Source organism: Myiozetetes cayanensis, unplaced genomic scaffold, assembly GCF_022539395.1.
Source record: "Myiozetetes cayanensis isolate MyiCay16 unplaced genomic scaffold, myiCay2020 scf1, whole genome shotgun sequence".
Classification (NCBI taxonomy): domain Eukaryota; kingdom Metazoa; phylum Chordata; class Aves; order Passeriformes; family Tyrannidae; genus Myiozetetes; species Myiozetetes cayanensis.
This window is the reverse complement of record NW_026086604.1, coordinates 58646003-58667146: the sequence shown is the minus strand read 5'-3', so window position 1 is coordinate 58667146 and position 21144 is coordinate 58646003. Positions and strand designations below refer to the sequence as shown.

At 38.4% G+C, this 21144-nt stretch overlaps 1 protein-coding gene across 3 annotated transcripts in view; it reads left to right on the top strand.

Moving 5' to 3' along the window:
- MBP (myelin basic protein) overlaps positions 1-21144 on the top strand; it is an 85532-nt gene that overhangs the window by 24185 nt on the left and 40203 nt on the right. For all 3 annotated transcript variants that reach the window (XM_050329996.1, XM_050330006.1, XM_050329991.1), the window contains exon 2: positions 7146-7236. In XM_050329996.1, coding sequence (XP_050185953.1) covers positions 7146-7236 — 91 coding nt within the window. The remainder of the gene's footprint in view (positions 1-7145; positions 7237-21144) is intronic.

Here is a 21144-nt window from a genome sequence, read left to right as displayed (position 1 = left end):
CCTGTCCGTACTTGTCTGAATTTTATGTGAGTCACATCCAGGTTTCCTGCATATGGTTTCAGGGTTAATGTGCACTGAGTGGAAAACATTTGCTTCAGATTGAATATATTGACCCAGAGCATATTTTTGTGTCTTGTTTTAACCAGTTTTGCAAATTCATTGCTGTTTTATGAGAATTCCTGATTCTGGCAGTATCTCAGAGTACCTATAAAGTAACAGGTTGCTCATATAGCTTTTCTTGCCCTCTACCCCTCTGTGTAGGGTACCTGAGGTTGATTTTTTTCTCTTCACAGTACTCTTACATAAATCTTGATGCTTGCACAGGGTTGTCTCACCTGCTTTTATTTAGTTTTGTTTTCCAAATGAACTCTGTCATTTTAGCAACTTGCTCCCAAATGCAATTAACTCTGTTAGTGGTATGGACATAGTAATGTAATCCCTTGTTTTCTCCCTATTATGTTCTTGAAACTCCCTCCTCAGCGTGGGGAAATACTGTATGGACTAGTAAAGCTAACTAGTAGCATACTGTAGGTTCATTAGTTGTCTTTACCTGTTACATTCTGAGCTGAAGAGACTTCAGTTCAGTTATAAAGTATGAGAACCCCACTGTGGTCAGGAACATTTAAAGGCCAGATATCCTGTATATTAACATAATCTCTAAGAACTTAGAGCATGGTGGTAATAACACTAAAGTCATGGATTCAATCCCTATTCAATCTCTGTATAGGTCATTGATTTAGGAGCTGAACTCAATGATCCTTGCGGATCCTTTCCAGCTCAGAATATTCTGTGAAATCTGTGAAACTTCTCCACAAACAGAAGTAGTTTTTAAATGCCTTTCAAAAGTGAAGGGAAGCACACAGCAAAATAGTGTGGAACTGGTAATGGGGAATGTAGCAAAGTTTTGAGTTAGAATTCAGTGGTTTTTATTGCAATCCCTTGGTATTTTAAGGTTTTCTAATAGACTGACTTAGTTTCTTCAAAGACCTGGATAATGTGTCTGAGGTATCTCAGGCCTTTTTCAAAGGGCCTTTGTCTGCCTTGAGGGTTGGTGATGGGATCCTTCTGTTTGCAACTTCTTTTGAAATTCTCCATCATTAGGATCAACAGCAGCAGTAGCACTGTACTGTTGAAGCCAAGAGGAACAGAAAACTGTCCCCGGAAAACTCTAACCCTCTGTCTTTACATCATCCTGTCATGGTTTTTTTTTTTAACTCTTACACCTTAAATAAGATTTTGAGACATGCACGGGAATGTAAAAATAATTACATATATAATTTTGTAGAAACTATCAAGTATGGGATATTTTGAGTATTGCGTTTTAAGAAACTGAATATAAAGAATCTGTAGAAGTGAAAATAAAAGCAAAACATGCTAGAAAACTGGAGATGATTGTGATTAGCATGATGTTTAAAAGAGTTATTTTATTTAACTGAAAATTAATGGTAAAATGTGAATCCTTTTCTTGGCTGATGGGGACTGAAGAACGAACTGATGTAGGAGTTCCTGGAATGTTTTCAAGAGCTTGAAGCAGTATAGATAGCATGGGCCCAGCTTCAGTCTGGCATAACCCTGTTCTGAATGGCAGCAGTAGTCTTGCTGGAGGAGTACAAATCAGCCAGTGTGACGATGTTAAAATTCACCATACACACTTTGTGCAAGAAGCCTGGTGCTTGCTAATAAGTGTATGAGTTTTTGTACCAATGGAAAGGGTTTGGAAAATCTCCACATCTAAGAAGAATTGGTGGTTGAATGTACTTGTTAATGCAGGTCCAGGCGATCTCTGCTCACCTGAAGAGGGCCAACTGCCATTCTATGGATTCTTGCTGCTAATAAGTGTTGTCCACAGCATCTCATCTGTTTGATTGTGTTAAGCTGTACATGTAAAAATTCCTCTCACTGAACAGGAGCTAAAACCTTTGAGACTGAGGTCTCTGATAAGAAAATAACAAGGAATTCTTCCAGTTTTTAGGAAACCAGCATTGTTAATACTTAGTCTGGAGGTGCACAATACAAAAAATATGAAGAAAATTATGATTGTTAAGATTGACTTAAATCCTGTCTGGCTGATTGCAGCAGTATGTGGTCTTTAGAGACACATCTGTGCATTTGACAGACTTAATGATATGTGTCTCTCAATCCTGTTACTGTAACAATTTTGAAGGAGCACATATTACTGTTTTAAAGATTTTTGTGGGTTTTTTTTTTTTTTTTTCCCCACATGGAACTCTATGGAAGATCAGTTAGCTCTGAGAAGAGACAATGTATAGAATGTCCTGAAGGTATACTATAGCCTGAACAGCATACATACATTTTGTGAATGAAAGGTAGACTTGCATGGTAGAATTCAGGTGAATATTGTTGCAGAAGCAGAAAATCAGGAATGTTTTGCAGAGTTCTTCAGCTGAGTCTGGAGCAGCATGATCTACTTTGTGGATATAGATTGGATTATCCAGACTGTTATTGTCTGTAACAATTTCTCCTTTTTCTCCTATTTCAAAATGAAGGTTTATTGACAGTCAAATATGGTTTTATCCATTAGAAACTATTGTCTGTCTTTTGAAGTGGTGTCTGTTGCCTATCTTAGTTTTATGAATGTAGCATAGGGGACGAATCAAGTGTCTAACCATGCCCCCAGTGCTGCTAGGCATTGAAGAGGGAAGGTAATGTGCTGTGGATAGGAATGAATGAGAGAAGAAACTGGAGAAATGTCTATGCTGCCAAAGCAGCCGTTCATGCACTCTTGGTCTGTGTTGTCTTGCTGCAGTTAGAATTCTTGGTGTCCATGTGGCCCTCTTCTGAAAATAAAGGAAATTCTGACTGTTTTCATTTGTGCCATTGGGATGGAACTAAACATACTAGCTAGGTATATAATAAGAAAAAGGAGTAGATTGTAAAAGGCAGGACTGAGAGCACAGAAAATATGAATCTTTGCTTCGCAGTGGATTTCTTTAATTCTCATTTAGATATAACACTTCTTGAATAATCATTTGATTTCTGATGAGAAGTTTTAACTTTGCTATGTGGTTTTATCATTTAGAAAATGAAGTAATTGAGTAAAAGCTTTGTGGTTAAAGGAAAAGAAAGAAGCCCTTCCTAACTAGTATGCAAAAATGGTAAACTAGTTAAAAAACTGGCTTGAATACTCCATAGTACAGCTTCCCATTTCTTGAGGACATGACTGCTTCTGTAAATGTAATATGCTTCACCACACTTTTTAACCTGGCCTAATGCCTGCACAATACAGCTTATTGTAACTCAGCATTTCTTAATATTTCCCATGTAGGTAAAGGTCATCTAAGTAGGCACTGATAGCGAAAAAATACAGGTAGCCTCACTTCTATACACTAAAGGGTGTATATATAGCCAAAACATTTTTTTATATTGCTGTTCATTTGTTGTAAATATTTTGATAGCTCCTGATTATCTGTATATTTACCTATCAAAGTTTTAAAATGTTGTGTAATATGGAGCCTGTGGCGTTCACATGAGTGGAAAACAGGTGAACTGAGTCACAAGGCACCAGGGGACAGTTACAGTGGGAGGCTGGGCCAAAAATGTCTTGTGAAACTGAGGCAGATTATAATACAGTTTCTAATTTTTATCAGGTCTGAATCAAGAGCAGCTGTTTATGTACATATTCCAATATATACAGCTGAAGTGTATGTGCTTGTCTTATTTTGTAAATGCTTTATGAAATAATAGAAGTATTTCCAGTCTGTGACCAGCTGTTACCATGCAGTAGATGCTGGCTTGTTTGTGGTATTTTGGAACATGGGTGGCCCGATTCATGAAAGAAATACAACTTCACTGTGCTTTGGTAGTGATATTGGTGCTCAGTGGTTTCTCTTCCGATGGTGGAACACCTGCAGAACGGAGCACATCCTCCTCACTTTATCAGAAGTACAGGTTGGAGGCTTCAGTTACGAGAAGGGTCTAAGCACATTGAGAATGCATCTCACCTCCAGCAACTTGACTTGAGTTCCAATTTAATGCTATTTTTTGTGGTGGTCAAGGAGATGCTTTTTAGGGAGAGAGAGTTTTTTGAGTTTAAGCCTATTGAACTCATTGAGTTTAATATTTATTTCATGGTAAAATCAGATATCTATTCTCTTGGAAACTGATACAGTAAAATAAACCTATTTTCTATGTCACTACTGAAACTGCATTAGGTATTCAGCCTGAAAGGGCTAAGTAGAATTATGTTTACTCTGTTATGTACAAAGGGCCTTTATTTTATAACCAGCCACAAGCACACTATAACTGTAGGTAAAGAATCCCTCCTGGCACGGCTCAGGCAGTGTAAGGAGATGTGCTTTCACTTTTTCTGTTCATTGATTGAAAGAACGGAGACACTTTCTTTTAAGATAGTAGAAAAAAAGAATCAAGTAACGGACCATGCCTTAACTTTTTGAGTTCTGTTTTGCAGTATAACTTGGTTTGGAGCACCTGGGTCAATGATTGTTCTTTTGCAGTGATTTGTCTTGTATTGGTTTTGGTAACATAAATATTACATGTATGACAGCAAATGTGTCATTTTTTTGGTGCAAATAATAAAGCAAAAGAAATCTTTTCAAAGTTTGCATTTTGGTTAAGAAGACATGCCAAGCAGAATTACATCCAACCATGCAGTGTCATGTTTTAGGCTGATAAATCATACAACTTTGCTGTCCTAGTCTTGGAGCTGGTATCTGTCAACACCAACATTGTGACTTAGGCAGGGATCAGACAGCACATCTGCTATGTAGTTTTTCCAGTGATTTAACTCAAACCATAATGTCTCATGGTTCAGTCTTTCTAGTTTCCCGGAGACTGCCAAAACCATGTTTTCGAAGTGAGGGATGCAAACATCTCACCAGTAACGGCTTGGAGTGACAACTTGTTTCATAGCTGAGTGTCACATCTGAGCATCACAGCTGAGTATCTGCTGGATAGTGTTTTGTTGCTACTGCTCTTGATGCCTTAGAGCAGGTTACAGACTCTCAGCTGTTTCCCAAGAGGAACAAGAGCATGAGGCACAGCAACACCTCTCCTCCTGCACCACCAGCTTTACCATACATGGAATATAATTAAAAGCACTTAAAGATGGTTTTAACAAGCACTGCCTTTACAAAGCCTAGAGTATTAGCTCTGATCAGGAATTCAGTTATCCCCTTTATTTAGGAAAGCCTTGAACCTGGTTTGATCATCTAAATATATTAATTTTGCCTCACCCATGATGACACAATTTTTAGTGTTTTGTTTTTTTTTTCCCTTGGGATTGGCTTACACTGCTGTAGCAGATGTCCTCTTCTGCTTTTTTTCAGAGTCAAAGGTTGTTCTCCTTCTCTCTCTACAACAAAGATGTAGTTGACTTGCTGCTCACTGCAAGAGCAACTAAAATAGGAGGGAGAACCCAACTGCAATATGCAGCTTATGGAATCAGTGGTCTCTAAATGGAACCATTCTATAAACCATTACAGGTGCTGTGGACCTTGTGTCTCATGTGTGTGTGGACAGCACCTAACACATTGCAAACTGGGTGGCTCCACAACTTACAAATTATATCTGTGGGGAAAGGATTTTAAGTTATTTGTGCTGATCACAGAGTTGTTTACCCAAAACAAGTTGCCTCTCAGTATAGCCACTACTGATTTCTGACTGGGTCCCTCCATGTTTCCAAGGGACACGAGTTAAGCCAAACTGAGGAGAGCATCTGCTAAAACTGACTTCCCTCCTCAGCTCTGAGAGGTTCGTAGCTGATGAGTTTTCTGCACGGGACACTCAGGTTGATGCCTCGAGGGAGTGCAGAATCCTTTCACTCCTACAGGAACTTCCTGCTCCATGAAGGACCTACAGTTGTCCTCTGAAGCACAGTTTTTCCATTTCTGCTTTCCCTAATTCTTGTCTGCTGGTGTGTGACACCAGTAGGCTTGGTAGGTCTATCTTTAATTCTTTTTCTGAGAAGTCTTATTGTCTTGCTTCAAGGTCTCTCGACCTTTATGTGCCTTTAGTTTGCACTCCTGTATTCTATAGGGAGGTTGACAGACTTAATCTTCCTATATCTTCCTTATGGTTATTAGTAAGGGAAAATAAGAGAAGTTTGGGAGTGTGCTGTGTTTCTGAGAGCTGAGATGGTAATTTCCATGAACAGATTGTAAAGCAGCATTTTCAAATATATGTCAGGATTTAAAAATTGTATTTCTCCAAAATCGCACAAAGCTTTCTGAGTGAACATGCACTTGAATAGAGCCATACCCATCTTTTAAAAAGCATAGGCATACTACATTTCTCTTTTATTCCTTCCTCAACTGTTAGTCAACTCTTTCCAGTAATATTTAATATTACATCAGTCACTCCATATCCATCATTCAGCAGCTGACTGTTTATGCAGTTTATTGTCTGCCTGGCTCTAGGCTTGCGTATATACATTTCTCTTGAGTACCAAAGTAAAACATTTTGAAAACATGAGTTATTTTTACTTTAGTAGCAGTATAAATATTTAAAACTCAATGTTTCACAGCTTATGTTTTCTTCAGCCTTTTCTAGCTTGGGAATGAAATGCTTTAACTTCTGGCAATTTAAGTGCTAATTAAGTTGATTTATCTCTGGCCCCTGCCTAAAACCAGGTAGCTAATTGGCAGATTTGCTTCAAAATTAGGTAAGTACTTTAAAGAGTTAAGTGCATGAGTTGGTTAAAGATTTGAAGCTGGCTGCTCACTTACTTTACTCTCCAAGGAGAAATATTTTTGCACTATCTTCTGATCTCTTTGTTCAGTAAGTCAATAGTGGAAGATGTCAATAGAAATAAAATGAAATATGAGGAGGAAAGGTGGAAACTTACAAGTCTCTTACGGTTTTAGATCTCTCTCTTATTTAGATGTCTTTTCTAGCCCTCCATCTTATGTGGTCTAGTCAGATTAAAACAGATGAAAAAAAACCAAAAACAAAAACTTGGATTTTCTGAGAGTATTTACCTTCGATATTTTGCAAAACCACATATATATACATATATACATCTATATATAGCAAAGATGCCAAAACTACCTGTGTTAATGATTCACTATTCTTTAAAAATGTAATGTGTTTAATTAAGAAGTTTGAAAAGTGTTTCTGTTTGAGAGCTATAAAAGAATAACTAATCTCAATAAATATTTGTGTTACAGAGTGCTGAAACCAAGGTGGAGGAATCAGCTAAAGAGAGTCCGAAAACAGCCAGACTAACACAGCAGTCTTCAGAGGATAATGAAGTATTTGGTGAGTTACTAGGACAAGTGGAAAATGTTATTTGATATGTTAGCACAAAGACAATTCCCACAGAGCCCTTTTTTTTTAATATTGGTGTACAGTTTTTGAGTGCAGGCTGTACAGTTCCACAGAGACCTGGAAAGATGGAGGAAAGGACCAAGAAGAAAACAAGGAGGGATTAAGGGTCTGAAACAAATCATCTCTGAGGAGAAGAAAGATTGAATCTAAGTGTTCCACAAAATTAAAAATTAATGCAGTAAGAGGGAAAATAAACTTTAACCATAATGGACAGGATAAACAGTGACTTCTTAAAATTGCAGGAAAATATGATCAAATAATATGAAAAGGAATCCTAAAAAGAATACTAAGGCATCAGGATGCATCATCTGGAAAGTGTGGAAATTCATCATTGCAGGCCTTGAAAAACAGGTTAGACAAGTAACTGTCTAAACTGATGTAATAATCTTGTGCTAGAAGGATAGAATAGATGACCTTTGAGAATACTTGGAAGCATAGATTTTAGATGATCTCATCTTGATATTTTTCTGTGAATCCCTTCCCTGCTCTCCATATAGGTTTCGCTGGTAGTTTTATTATTTGATCTGAAAGCTGCATGTGACCTTTTCTTCTGCATCAAGATTTGGAAAAGAGCCAGAGAATCATAGACTCTTAGAATATGCTGTGTTGGAAGGGATGGATCATTGAGTCCAACTCCTGACCTTGCGCAGGACACCCCAAGAATCCCACCATGTGCCTGAGAGCATTGTACAAACACTTCTGAACCTCAGACACTCTGTGACTACTTCCCTGGGGAGTCTGATCCAGAACTCAACCACCCTTTGGGTGAAAACCCGTTTCCTGATAAGGGAAACATTATTATTCCAACTTTATGTTGATTTTTTACTAATAGAATTCCAATAAAAAGCAGTAGTCTAACATTAATGGGTGAGACATTAGGGCAAGGCTGAAAGTTGGTGTAGCATTTAGCTCTATTATATTCTGGAGTGGAAACTCAAGATATGCAGAAGTCATATGGGTGTTACTAAGGCTTACTGGCATGAAAACTGTTGGATAAGTGAAATATTTTTGAATACAGTATGGAAATTTTTTTCTTTCCAGGTACAAAAGGAATGGAACATGGATAATTAATCTGTATATGGACACAGTGCTTGTGACCATTTAAACTGTATTTGTTCAAAATAATTTTTTCTCAGTGAGATAATATAGTGTGATTGGCACATGAGCCTGAGTTCCTGGTATAAATGCTTCCAGCATTGATCACATAGTGCCAGTATCTGATGAATCCACAAGTGGACTTTAGAAATAGCTTTCAACTTTATTAAGTCCGTGCTGAGGCTATTACCTCATTTCCTCTCCATTTTTTCCACCAGTTATTTGCAGTAGATCCAGTATTGCTGGTTATAAAGTGTCACGGTATGGTGTAATGTGCACCCCAAGCTGTGTCCTTACTCAGTTCAGATCTCTAGTTTTCTTCCTGTGAGAAGGATGGAGACAGCAAAACAAGTTCTCCATCTACCTTCTTCTACCAGCAAAATCTCAGGCTTTAAACCTTCTCTGTATTAGCCCCATGTAGCAGTGAGTTAAACCAGTAGTTAGTCTAGCCTGTGGGTCCATGTGGGGACTGTGAGCTTAAAGATGGGAAATAAGGACCATGGAGTTCACTGTTGGTAGGCTTAAAATCAACATCCAGTGATCAATACCCTCACTAAAAATTGTTTTACTAATCGAAGAAGGTCAGCATTCAGTCTACTACATGGTCTTTAAAGCTTATGATTTACTAATAAATTGCTAAAAATGCCCATATTCCAAATCTGTGAACTGAACTGGTTATCTAAGATAAGCTGATGATCAAGCTCTGATAACTCACAACAAATAGGAAAATTTCTTTCCAGCTCCAAAACCAGTCAGACTATAGCATCGTATATCAACCCTTTTACCATTTTGCAAATGAAAGTCTAGCTTGTTTGTTGTTTTTAAGATTAGGTCAAAATGGGGGGAAAAGAGAGGAAATAATGGTGCAAATGGAGTCTGAAATCTTCTTTTATGAAACCACTGTAATGAGAATCAGAGAGAAGATACAAGTTTCATGTGTCTTGAGAATGACACTGCTGTATATGCCTGCCTTCCCCTGCAGTTCTGGACAATTTATTAAAATACTTTGTTCTGAGGATAAGCTTGAAACAGTTTTCCCTAGGTGAGTTATTTGTTGTCCTGTGATTTAAATGATTATAGACCCTGCTCAGTTATTCTCTCTATGTCTTGGTTTATTTCAAGCTATTCCTCATTTCTTTCTTCTTCCTTTTCCCCCAGTGATGATAATTATACTAAGCATCAAGTATGCACCAGTAGTTGATTAATTTATAGCTTCAGCTTTGACTAGAATCCCTCTTCTGAAGAATTTTTAATAGCCTTCAGTCCCTTTGAGCGGGTGCAGCGCAGCCTTCCCTTTCCACACAGATAGCTATCTTACGACTTATTTATTTATTTTTTTCTCAGAGATCTCTTTCCCCAGCTTTCTCTGGACAATGCCACCCCCTACAGAAAGGTTAACAGAGGCAGCAGAGAAGTCAGTTCCTGCACTGAGCCTCCTTCAGAAGAGGAGGCAGCAACCCTTGAGTGCTGCCTGCCTTTTCTGTCTTGGTGCATGGGTGCGCAGCCGGCGCTGGGAGGAGTCGGGTCCCCCGACAGCGCTGGCTGTCCCTCTTCGCTGATGCCGCCCGGTGGCAGCAGCTCCCAAACCCTACCAGCCACCAGAGCGCCTGGACTGCCAGGTCAAGGGCTCTTTAGCAAAGGAGACAGAAATCTCTTGATTTCCACTTGTCCCCAGCCTCTCCAAGGTTAGTATTGGCTTGGACCAGGTGACATTGTGACTTTTCAGGATAAGGGAACTTTCTCTGCTCTGAACAACATGGAATAGATGCAATTGCTAAAGATTATCATACCAAAGGTATCTGATGAAGCTGTGCTGTTTGAGTATGGCAGTATTTCTTTTGGAAATACTTCCTTCTGGAGGAAGTGTGGTTTCTGCACTCCTTATCAGTTGGGTACAGTTTTGGAGGCAAACACATTATTATTGATTGAAAATGTCATGGCGTTAAAGAACCCAGCGTGGGGATCTCTTGCACGTCTCCTTGACCTAACAGCATTCTTTCTAGGCACAAGCAAGGTTTTATCCACTACTGTGGAGGACCACTTGTGAGTGAACATAAATGTCTTAGTTTTCTAGTTCTTCTTCTCCATATGGGTTGGATCTGGGAATTACCATTCTGGAGGGCTTTCTAAGCATTTCTCTTTAAAATTAAATTTTATACTGGGGTGTATATGAAATTACCTTACCAACAGTGAAGCCACATTGTACCAGCTGCTTTATGAAACAAACAAGTCAGATGTGTCATGTGTTTCAGAGAGCTAATTGTAAAAGGTGATGTACATTTTATACAAGAGGATAGAGTGGAGAAGTGGAGCAGAAGGGTAAGGGTATGGGAGAGAAAAGACATCACAGTGGTGGTATTTGTAACTATGAAATTCTGAATTGACAAGTGTTAGTTTTGTTTGTCCTTTGAAAGGATTTTCTTGTGGCATCCAACAGAGTTCTGTTGTCTGATATATACTGAATATGCATCTGTGATGGGGAACTAGAATGTCTTGCTTGCTACGAACTTCTGTCGAACTTGCACGTAGTCAACATGGTGTGTGTTGCAACCAGTATGTAGTCAGAAAAGGATCATGAATGACATCTCAGTCTAAGGGAGAGAAGAAAATTGCTGGGTATGGTGCTAAGGACGTGGATTGGGAGGTGACTGCTAGCCTTACTTCCAGAGATTATTTTTGGAAGTTTGTCAGATCCATTGCAACTCTACAATTGTAAGGCAGAAGGAGGGAGGAAAACTGCCAGGTCATTCTGACCACTGGGAGGATTGGAACTTCCTTTCCTTGGTGCAACTCCATATTGGATTAACCTCGAAAATGACAAATGCAGATTTTTATTTATACTTCATACTTTTCTTTCGTAAGGCTGAGCACAAAATTACAAGTAAGGAAGATTTCTCCATGGGGGAACTGCAATATGTTTACAGCATATTCCCCTTTCTGAAGGCAATGAAAGTCAAAAGTATACTAACTTTTCAGGATAGAATCATAGAATACTTTGAATTGGAAGGGATCTTTGAAGGTCATCTAGTCCCACTCCCCACCGCAGGCAGAGATGTCTTCAACTAGATCAGGTTGCTGAGAACCCTGTTCAACCTTACCGTGGATGTTTTCAGGGATGGAGCATCCACCACGTCTATGGGCAACCTGTTCCAGTGTTTTACCACCCTCATTGCAAAAAACGTCTTCCTTGGCAAGATAAAGTAAGACTTGATCTTGTTAAACAGGAAAGTTTCCTTTCTATCTAGTAGATCAGGTCTAAAATTATATTTGGATATGGCCATGGTTCTTCTGGCTTAGTGCTTTCCAGAGATCCATGCTGTGACGCTGGAGTTGTACTCTGAGGTTTTGGGGTTTTGTTGTTGTTGTTTGGGTTTAGTGTGTGGGGGTATGGGTTTTATTAATAAAAAAAGGCAAAACTAACACTTTTTTTTTTCCCCTGCAAGAAAAGATCATATTGTGGAGCTTTTCTAGCACCATCTACCATTCTCTTGTTTCTAAATGAGGTACTGGATGCATCCTAAGGAGTCTTTTTGTATGCAGAGCTCAGAGATGCAGCAAGGAAGTGTACATTCAGCATAGTGCCACAGCGACCCTGACTCGCCCTGATTCATTGCTTATGCTGATGTCTGCTGCTGTGTCCTACACAGAATGTCCTCTGGGTAGTTGTATAAACCCATGCAGGTTGAAAAAACTTCTGTCTCCATGAAACTTCCATCTGTAGTGGTTTGACAGATACAGTCACGCTCACTGTTGGCCTGTTTTAACATGGTTCCACTTCATCCAAACCCAGGAATTTTTGGATGCTGTGTATCTAATGACAGTTTTGGGGTGGGGTTTTTTTGGGTTTTTTGTTCAGCTGAGGATTTAAGGGTGGTTTATAAAGTTTCTCTTAAAAAATAACAGAATTTGTATTCTGGCTGTACAGAATATACTTTTTCAGAAGGTGATGCAGTCCATGCTCCAGGCAGGAGCTGGCTAAAAGCTGAGGGTTATTGCAGTTCAGTGACCTTATTGGAATGCTCTTTGTAAACACAATCAATTGTGGAACACAAGCTATGACTTTAATGCAAAATAATGGCAAGCTTACACAAAAAAAATCAATCTAGTGAGACAGCGTATGGTCCTAAAATAGGTGTTATTACCATGGTGCAGTTATTTCCTCTTGCCTGAGAGGCAAATGGGGGAATTTAGTGTCCTGTAGTTTTTCATTATATGCTAAGTAATGATTCTGGTTTTCCAGCTGTCCACATATTTCCACTTTCCTTTACCATCTCCTTCCTTTCCCCTGTATCTTGCAAGACTTGACGTGTCCGCTTTCAGCCAGTGACCACTGGTTTATCAAAATTACATCAGCAAACCTGGATTAGCTTTCTGTGATGGAGAGAATCAATTACCTTTTAATTAAAAAAATACCCCATGTGCTTTTTTTTTTTTTCTTGTGCAGTTGTTGGATCTCAGAGGTAGCTCTCAGCTTTCTCTTTTCTCTTCTTTTTTTTTTTTTTTTTTTTTTTTTTGTGTGTGTGTTGGGATTTTTTGTTATTTTAAGGTTTGAAGCTTTTTCTAGAGTTATAGACATTTGCAACTTCTGTGTTAATTCTGTGATTGGTTTGGTTATGGCTCATTTTAATGGATTTTCTTTATTTAACACTAACATTCAAACATATTTTTTTCTAGAAGCCATCTGGTGCTTTAAACAGTAACAGCAGCTCTTGGATATCTAACTAGTTAATATACCATTATAATTAATGTAGTGTTCTCCAGTAGCATCTAAATTTTTAAGGTTACTTTTACCATGGCACTGATGTTTGCTGCAAAATTAGTGCATAAGCACTTAAAGACACTTTAACAACTCTGATTGGGTATGATTTTTGGTTTTTTCTTGTGTTTACCACATGCAAGCAATAAGCATAACAGAGGTTTGGGTTTTTCTTGTATCGTGGGGACTGGATTTGCCACTAGGATCATTAGCACAGACGTGGAGCTGAGCCAGAGATGCTTTTTGCATTTTTAGCAGTGATGGACTTTGCTCACTGTAATTAATCAGCACAATAACAGTAAATAACTTATTCATCATTTTAATGCTTGCTATGCAATGTACAGAATCTGGTGAATTTTTTTTTTCCAGCCTTGTTTATTCAGTAAGAGTGAGTCTGTACAAGAGATGGGAGGGAAACACAATAGGCATTTACCATCCTGTTGTTATGCAGAACACACTTTGTAGCCGATTGTAAAAGTGAGGATGGCTAAGGGTGGTCTAATGTCACTTATTGCTGGGTGGTGATGCCAGGCCTTTGGCTAATTAGCTAGCCAGGAAAACAAGTTACTCCTTTCCCAGTGTATTTTGTCATCTTTGTCCTATTAGCAAGCTGCAGCCCAAGGGAGTATTCTGTTTTCACAGAAGTCCTTAGTGTTCTCTGTCACTGATCCTTATGTGCCATGCAGTTGGGTTAAAGCAGGGGTTTATCTGTAAATGAATTAAAAGTGCTTCTGAAAGATCTTTATTTTGGGGAAAGAAGCTGAAATGTTGCTGTTGTCCCATTTCCAATTTTGTGAGGCTGAATGAATGCTCAGTTCTGGCTTGAGTGAAACAAGAAGCAGATTAGTCCTCCATGAGCCAACCACTCTTCTGTTGTGTTAACTGAAACAGATGTTGTCATTAAAGTTTAATTACGACATGACTCACTTTTTAATACAATGGCTAGAAGAGGACCAGAATGAGTCTTTGTACCATATATTAGGAGAATATGAAAACACCATCTAAGATTGATAATACTTTTGTGTCTTAAAAAAAAAATAAATATTAAGGCTGTCTACTTTGACTTCTTGAATAATACAAACTATGGAATGTCATTACGTAATTCCTGGATAAAATCCATAATACCTGGTTTGAACCAGAATATTGCAAAAATTGTATAAAAACAATGGATTCTCCCCAGGCTTTTAGTGGTCAGTTACCCTGATTAAAAATAGGCACTTTGATGATGGTCTAGACCCCATAATTACCTCTGATTGTCAGTCCAGACCACATTAAGCTGCCCACAGCACACATCAGGAGAGAGATATCCAAACCCAGATTTTTTCTTATCTGATTGCAGAAGATAGAAACTAGGGGGAAAAAGGGATACAGATATAAACATCTTGCCCTCATAAATACAGTAGGCGAGTGCAAAGTTGGTGCTTCCCATCCAGCAAGCTGTCAATCGGGTGAAATTCCAATCCTTGTCAGGATCAGATAGACCTAAGAAATTCTGGCTTGGATTTCTTAGTGATACTTCCCACTCATGCCTCCATTTAAATCTTATTCACTGGCAATACTGTAATTAGCTCTATTGACTTCAGCAAAACTATAAAGATAGTGTGTTGAGCTTAAAAATCCCAAATGCATCAACTTGTCCTTCTAATATTAAAGGTGTGTACTGTAGTGTGGAAAAAACTGTGGATTTTCTTACGTTCAGTTTGATACCCGAAGATTATGGAAAGGCAGCAAGAGAGCCATTGTAGCTGCTGCATCCTATCATCCAGCAGCAGTTCTTCTGTGAAAATATCAGACCTGGTGTGTGATGGGTGTAGCTCTGGAAGGAAGAGGCAAGCACCAATAAGCCCCCTGTGAAGGATTATGAAAGTAGAGAATGACAGCATGTTATAAACAACCCACGCAAGTTGTTTTGGTGGTGACCCCGACAAAGTATTTTTATATCTCTGCTAGTTTAATCTAAATTGTGCATCAGCCTCATGTATGACGCTAGCAACTATGTCCACAAGACTGAAAATTAATCTGATGGTGGTGGAGAGTGAAAGCAAGAAGGAATGCAGAGCATTTGAATGAGTGAATGAAAATTTATAGGACTTGGCATCTGTCAGCTTTCCCTTGGCACTCCTATCTCTGTACCCTGGAGCTCTGTGAAACTCCAGGGTTCCAGTACCATGTCAGGCAGGAAATCCAACCCATGCTTGAAACTGTGGCTTTCTGTTACGCATTTGTTCAAGAAGGCTGTCTGTGGTTTGGCTTAACTCCTTCAAATACATAGCTTGGCAGCACTTGTGCAATAGTTCAGTTTTATGGGTATGACAGTGTCACTTTAAGTGCTGACAAGGAGGAACAGAGCAGAAATTCACATCTGAGATAATCTATTTTTGATGAGGAAAATAGAAGTGAAAAGGACCAGTATTTACTGCTCTGCACACACTGGTACTTGTACAGAAACATCCTGGTGGCGACAAGACTGCAGTCGCTCACAAGCCTTGCGAGGAGCAGAGAACAGCCATGATAATGCTGCTCTTTATTTTCAGTGCTGTTCAGAGCAGGCTCCTTCTCTAGAGCCTTCCCTATGCTTCTCTCTTCCCTGTTGCCAGTGAAAAGCTTGGCCTTCTCTAGGCCTTTTAATATTCCCACTTATTTAGAAGGGACCACTTGTATACTGGCTGTAAAGTATCTCCATCAAAACAGCAACTTTAAATTAGTCTGAGTGATTTTTAGTAGGTATCATCTCTTGTGGTTTTTTTTTTCTTTTTGGTCATTTTGCTGTAACATCTTAAAATTTCTGCTGTGCATCCTATTAATCTGCTGCAGGATGACTGCAATAGAAATCAGCATTTTAAAGACTAAACTCAGTTGTTTAGACACGTGTCTGGACTGCACACAAATAAATCTCTTTATCTCAAGTGACTTCAACAGAGGCTGTCTACAGATAAAAGAAAATCACAAGAGTTCTAATTTCTGTTCCGAAAGATTTGTAATAGGATTTTCTTTTAACCTTTGCTTGTGGAAAAGTAATTGAATGGGTTCTTGAAACAAGAGTGATAGGTTTTGGATACCTAACTAAGACAGCATGCTATGTTACAATAAATAGACTTTGTTTCACTGAACTCATTGGAAACAAAATGAAAATATTGATGCTTCTAAAATAAACACTTGACGTTTGACATACTCTTACTTCCTTGAAATAAATGTGCTTCCCTGAATGTTTATCAGTATGTGGTGACTCTATTTGCCTTGACAGGACCTCCTGCTTTTTCAGAACAGCAGCTCTGCTTATTTCAACAGAGCCATGCCATGGTTCCTACCAAGGAAGATGCTGACTTAGCTCTATGGTACTTGAAGTCCTTAGCTCAGGTAGCGGACTTGGGGTAGCCTCAAGCAGAGAGATCTTTCAATTTTCTTATATGCAGACATCTTGCAGCCCAAAGCCAAACAGAAGAAGCAGATAGTTTTACTCTTGAACACATGGAACAAGTTTTAATTGGAGTTTTGACATTGATTGCCATGAGTGGACTGAATTCTTTGCTTCACCTGTTCATCAGGTCTAAAATTTTCCAGTATTTCATTTTTTTGTAAGGCAAGTCTATGTCATGAGTAGGCATTAGTATTATTCTGTTACCTTCTACTTACTTTCAGGCCGTCCTTTGTTTTGTGTGTCATGTTCAGTCTTGTGTATAAACTGGCCATCCTTAAGATGACCACAAGACCCTCTTGTTTGATCTCCAGATTTTATTGCTGTAGTATCATGTTCCTTCTCCATTTGTCAACACAGGAAATCTATTACAAAATAGGTAATAGATGTGGGATATCAGTTATACAGTGAGCTTTATTTCAGTCCGAATGCCCTAGTCATTATTAAATATAAATTATGAAAGTTTAATATTTTTATTTATTTGCCAAAATTTCTTGAAATAATTTTACTGCTCTGTTTCAAAATATATAATTCTGATATGAAGATCTGAAAGCAAATTTGTTTCAAGATCCATACTAAAATAAAACCATAAACCGCAAACTGTTAAGACCCTTGAAAAATGAAACCTTCCCTCTTCTTTTTCCACCAAATTGCTCTGCTCTTGCTGTGAGGGATCAGTGGGTGGCCAACATCATCATGAGCTACACAGCCTACAAAAGGACAGTGATAAATAAAAATAAAACGAGGAACTTCACTAGATTTCAGGAGAATTAGGGATGTGGTTTAACAGTTTGAAATGCTATCCAGATTTTGGCCTAGGTATTTTGGTGGATCTGGGCTTATAGTGAGAATCAGAAGATTGGGCAAAATAACTTCTTGTCCCTTTTCCCTCTGTGATAAATTCCCCTGGGCTTCAGCAGAGAGGTATGACCTGTTTCCATATGCCAGCAACAATAAATTTTGCATCTGTTTAGTATCCGGGATGTGCCTTGGAGTGATCACTGGGATTGAACCTAATTGAGGAATTTTCTGAAAGTGAGAAGCTGAGACTTCTAAATGCATGCATGCTTGGATTTTTATTTTTTCCTTTTCAAGAGCTCTAATTATTTTTGTGGTGCATATGGTTTTTTTCCCTCTATTACTGAAGTACCATGAGCCAAATGCAGACTCAATTCCAGCATTATTTCAGTTGCTATTCATACTGCAGAAGCTCCTGGATCACTAAGCCTGTTGAACTATGAAGATAATGGGAAGACCATAAGAAGGTTTCTCTGCACTGTTACAGTTGATTCCCATTTCTGAGAGTAGGTACTGCCAGTCAGACTGCTTTAGCACCAAGCAGTATTTTTCTGTTTAACTGTAGGGCAAGAATCAAATTGCTCTAGTTTTGGAGATGAACAGCAGTTTCACGATAAAGCCTGTTCTACTCAGTAGTAGAACCACAACAGCACAAATATTCTGGGTGGATGTGTGCTTCATTAGTACCCTCTCTGTATACTGTTTCTGCCCTAGGCAGAACTACATCTGCAGTGTTGTACGTGCACCAGTACTACTCTGCTAGTGACTGCTCCATAATGGCAAACACTGAAATGATTTCTCTCTTCAGCCCAACAGTCTTTCTATACTGACTTGTAATTTTTTTTTTCAATTCTAAATAATTATAAGGGGTGACAAGTGCCTTTCTAGTTTCTGAGTTACACTTTTGCCACCCTTTTTTTTTTGTTGTTGTTTAATATATGTGCTGATTACAAGTGTCTTTTGCAGTAAAAGTATGAGGCCTTTTCTACTGTTCTTTCTCCGTTCCTGTGTAAAAGAACTCTTTTTAGCTCTACCTAGTGTTAAGGTACATATTATTGGATTTCTGAGTCTGAAATATTCTAGCAAATTATTTTCAAGACTCCAATAAACCAACCAACAAACAAACAAACAAACCAAAAAACATGTGGAGCTGTCCCCTCAAGAAAACACAAGTGAATGTTTTGGGATCAGTGTATTACTCAAAATCACACACTGCTTTGGCTAGTCATTGTGACACTCAACCACTACTGACATATACAAATATCTGACTTTTCTAGTAAACTCCCTGTGTTTTTTCAGAGTATCCTAATCGTGTTCTTTATCAGGAATAAATTGTGGGAAAAAGCTGAATATAAGGAAGTTGGACACAGGGAGCTATTTATAGCATTTTGTCCTCCATCTATGTTAGTCTGCTCGTGTTGACATAGTTGCAACACAACACTGCAACATAAAGACTTGTATTTTTAAAGGCCAGATTCATAATTCAAATGTTCTGATTTAAATCAAAAATATAGCCCTTTTAATTTAGCAGATTTGTTTTCACTGAGGATGTATATAAATATTTGATCCTTCTGGTAGTTTTATTTGGGTGTTTTATTTGTTATTTTAATTAGAGAATAAAAAGGGATTTAGATGTCTTCAGAACATTGGAAAGTTGTATATTTTTTGATATTTCTAATGTTAAAAGAAAAAAAAAAGAGCCAAATAGTGACATTTTCATCTGAGTGAAATATTCTACCATTTCTTCTTTGTAGAACTTTTAATGAGGTCCCATCTTTCTGAAAATTGCAGTTTATTTACATTAAGTGTAGGTTTTTAGAACACTTCAAATCTCTTTAAAATATTGAGGTTACAATAATGCATGTGTTTTAAAGATATTATTTTTACATAAAAATAAGGACTCATGCTAGTAAGCTGTGTTTTCCACAGAGAGGAAAACAAAATTACAACTTGGATTAGGGTGAGGAATTTGATAAAACATATTTATGTCCTTTCATGCACTGTACATTCATCTGTTTAATTTCTATACTGGTTTGTGTGTAATTGAGAGACTAGTAATGGGCACACAGTGAAGATGTGTAGGCTATTTCCTTGTCTTTCTGAAGCATAAGTCGGAAAGTGTATAATTTTCTGTAGATTTTACCACATAGTACCAGTTGGAGTTCTTGACTATGTGCTGCTTGTGCTAAAGTGGCATGAATCAGAAGTGGTTTGTTTTGTTGTTTTCTTTTTTAATTAATATATCTATGGGTAAGAGGGTGGGCATTTCATTTTTGAGATTACTGGTAAAAAACCATAATGTTTTCAACAAAACAGTTCAAGAATCATTGAAGTGCATCACAAGGATATCTTAGTAACTTGAATGAAATATTGCAAAACAAATTTTAAGAGGTTTTGCAGTCTCATATAGGGGAAGGTAGGACAGGGAAGCATGGAGTAGTCTTGTTCTTTGCTAACTATATTATTTTTGTGTGCAGCTTTTTAGCATAGTGTTTGGGTTTTGAGTGTAGGGGATTTCCTTGTGGGGTTTTTTGGAGTGTTTTTGTTTGTCCATTTTATTTGCTCGTGTTTGTTTGTTTTTTCATCCTGTGTTAATATCTGCTTGTGCTAAGAACCTTGGATCAAATGCAGTTACAGGTTTCTGCTTGTTGCTTTGGGGAGATACAGATGGATCTGGGATTAGAAACACATCTGTTTCTGTCTTGTCATTCTTAAAACTGCTTCACCATTTAGTACACAAGCTCTCAAGCTTGAAATCCTTAAGTAAAGGATTACTTGTATGCTTACATCATTTAAATTACCCCAGTGGTCAGCAACTTCAACTGTTGTCCGAAAATGCAGAAATTCCAGGTCTGTGAAAATCCTTCACTTAAAACGTCCTACCAGCAGTTCTACCTCGGTCTTTATATGTGATAGCCGACATATCTCAGATGATCTCAACTCTCAGGGGAACATAAGAATAGAGGCATTCTCTGCGTGCATGAGTGCTTGGAATAACACTGTGCTTAGTGATCAAATGAACAATCCCTTTGAGCTTTCGAGATAGTACCCCCTCTCACAGGGCATCGGAAAGCATTTCTTTAACAATTATGCAACAACAAAGCACAATGGGAGCACTGGTTGCCATGATTTCTTTCGGAGGAGCAAAGTCAGAGTTTTACGTTACCTTGTTGTTACTGTCTCAAATTAAACCTCTTCTGCAGTTCAGAAATGCAACCTGATCTTTTGCCAGACCCCTGGTATTAGTGGAATAGGATTCGGCAGAATTAAGTGTTAGAAATTTTTTGTGTTATAGATTTTTGCAAAGATGTCACCTGCCTGTTATTTTTTTTTCCCCTCTAATCTGTTGTCTAGTGTTCCTGCTTTTCATTAAGCAGTTTAAAAATCCTCCTGGTGTAAACAGGAGCCTGTACCACTGACTGTGCTTTTCTTATGCTCTGGGTCATTTCTCCCACCCCGTGTTCTTCCTATTTACTGTGACTGATTCCCAGTGTGTGACTGCTGTTTTACTGCTGGTTTCAGCTGTTGCTTACCACTAGTCTTTTTTCCCTGTGCTTTCCTCCCCACGTTTTCTTCACACCTGCTGATCTGCTTCTTTCTGCCAGACCTTCTTTAGCTACATTTGCATCCTTCCCTCTGGCTGGTTCCTTCCTTTTCTTCATTATTCTCTCCTCCTCTTCAAGGTCTCCCTTTACTGCCAGGGGTCAAATCTACCTCTGCTGCTTTCTAGCAACTACGCTACTGACAAACACACAAAGTTCTTCTAGTGAGTTTT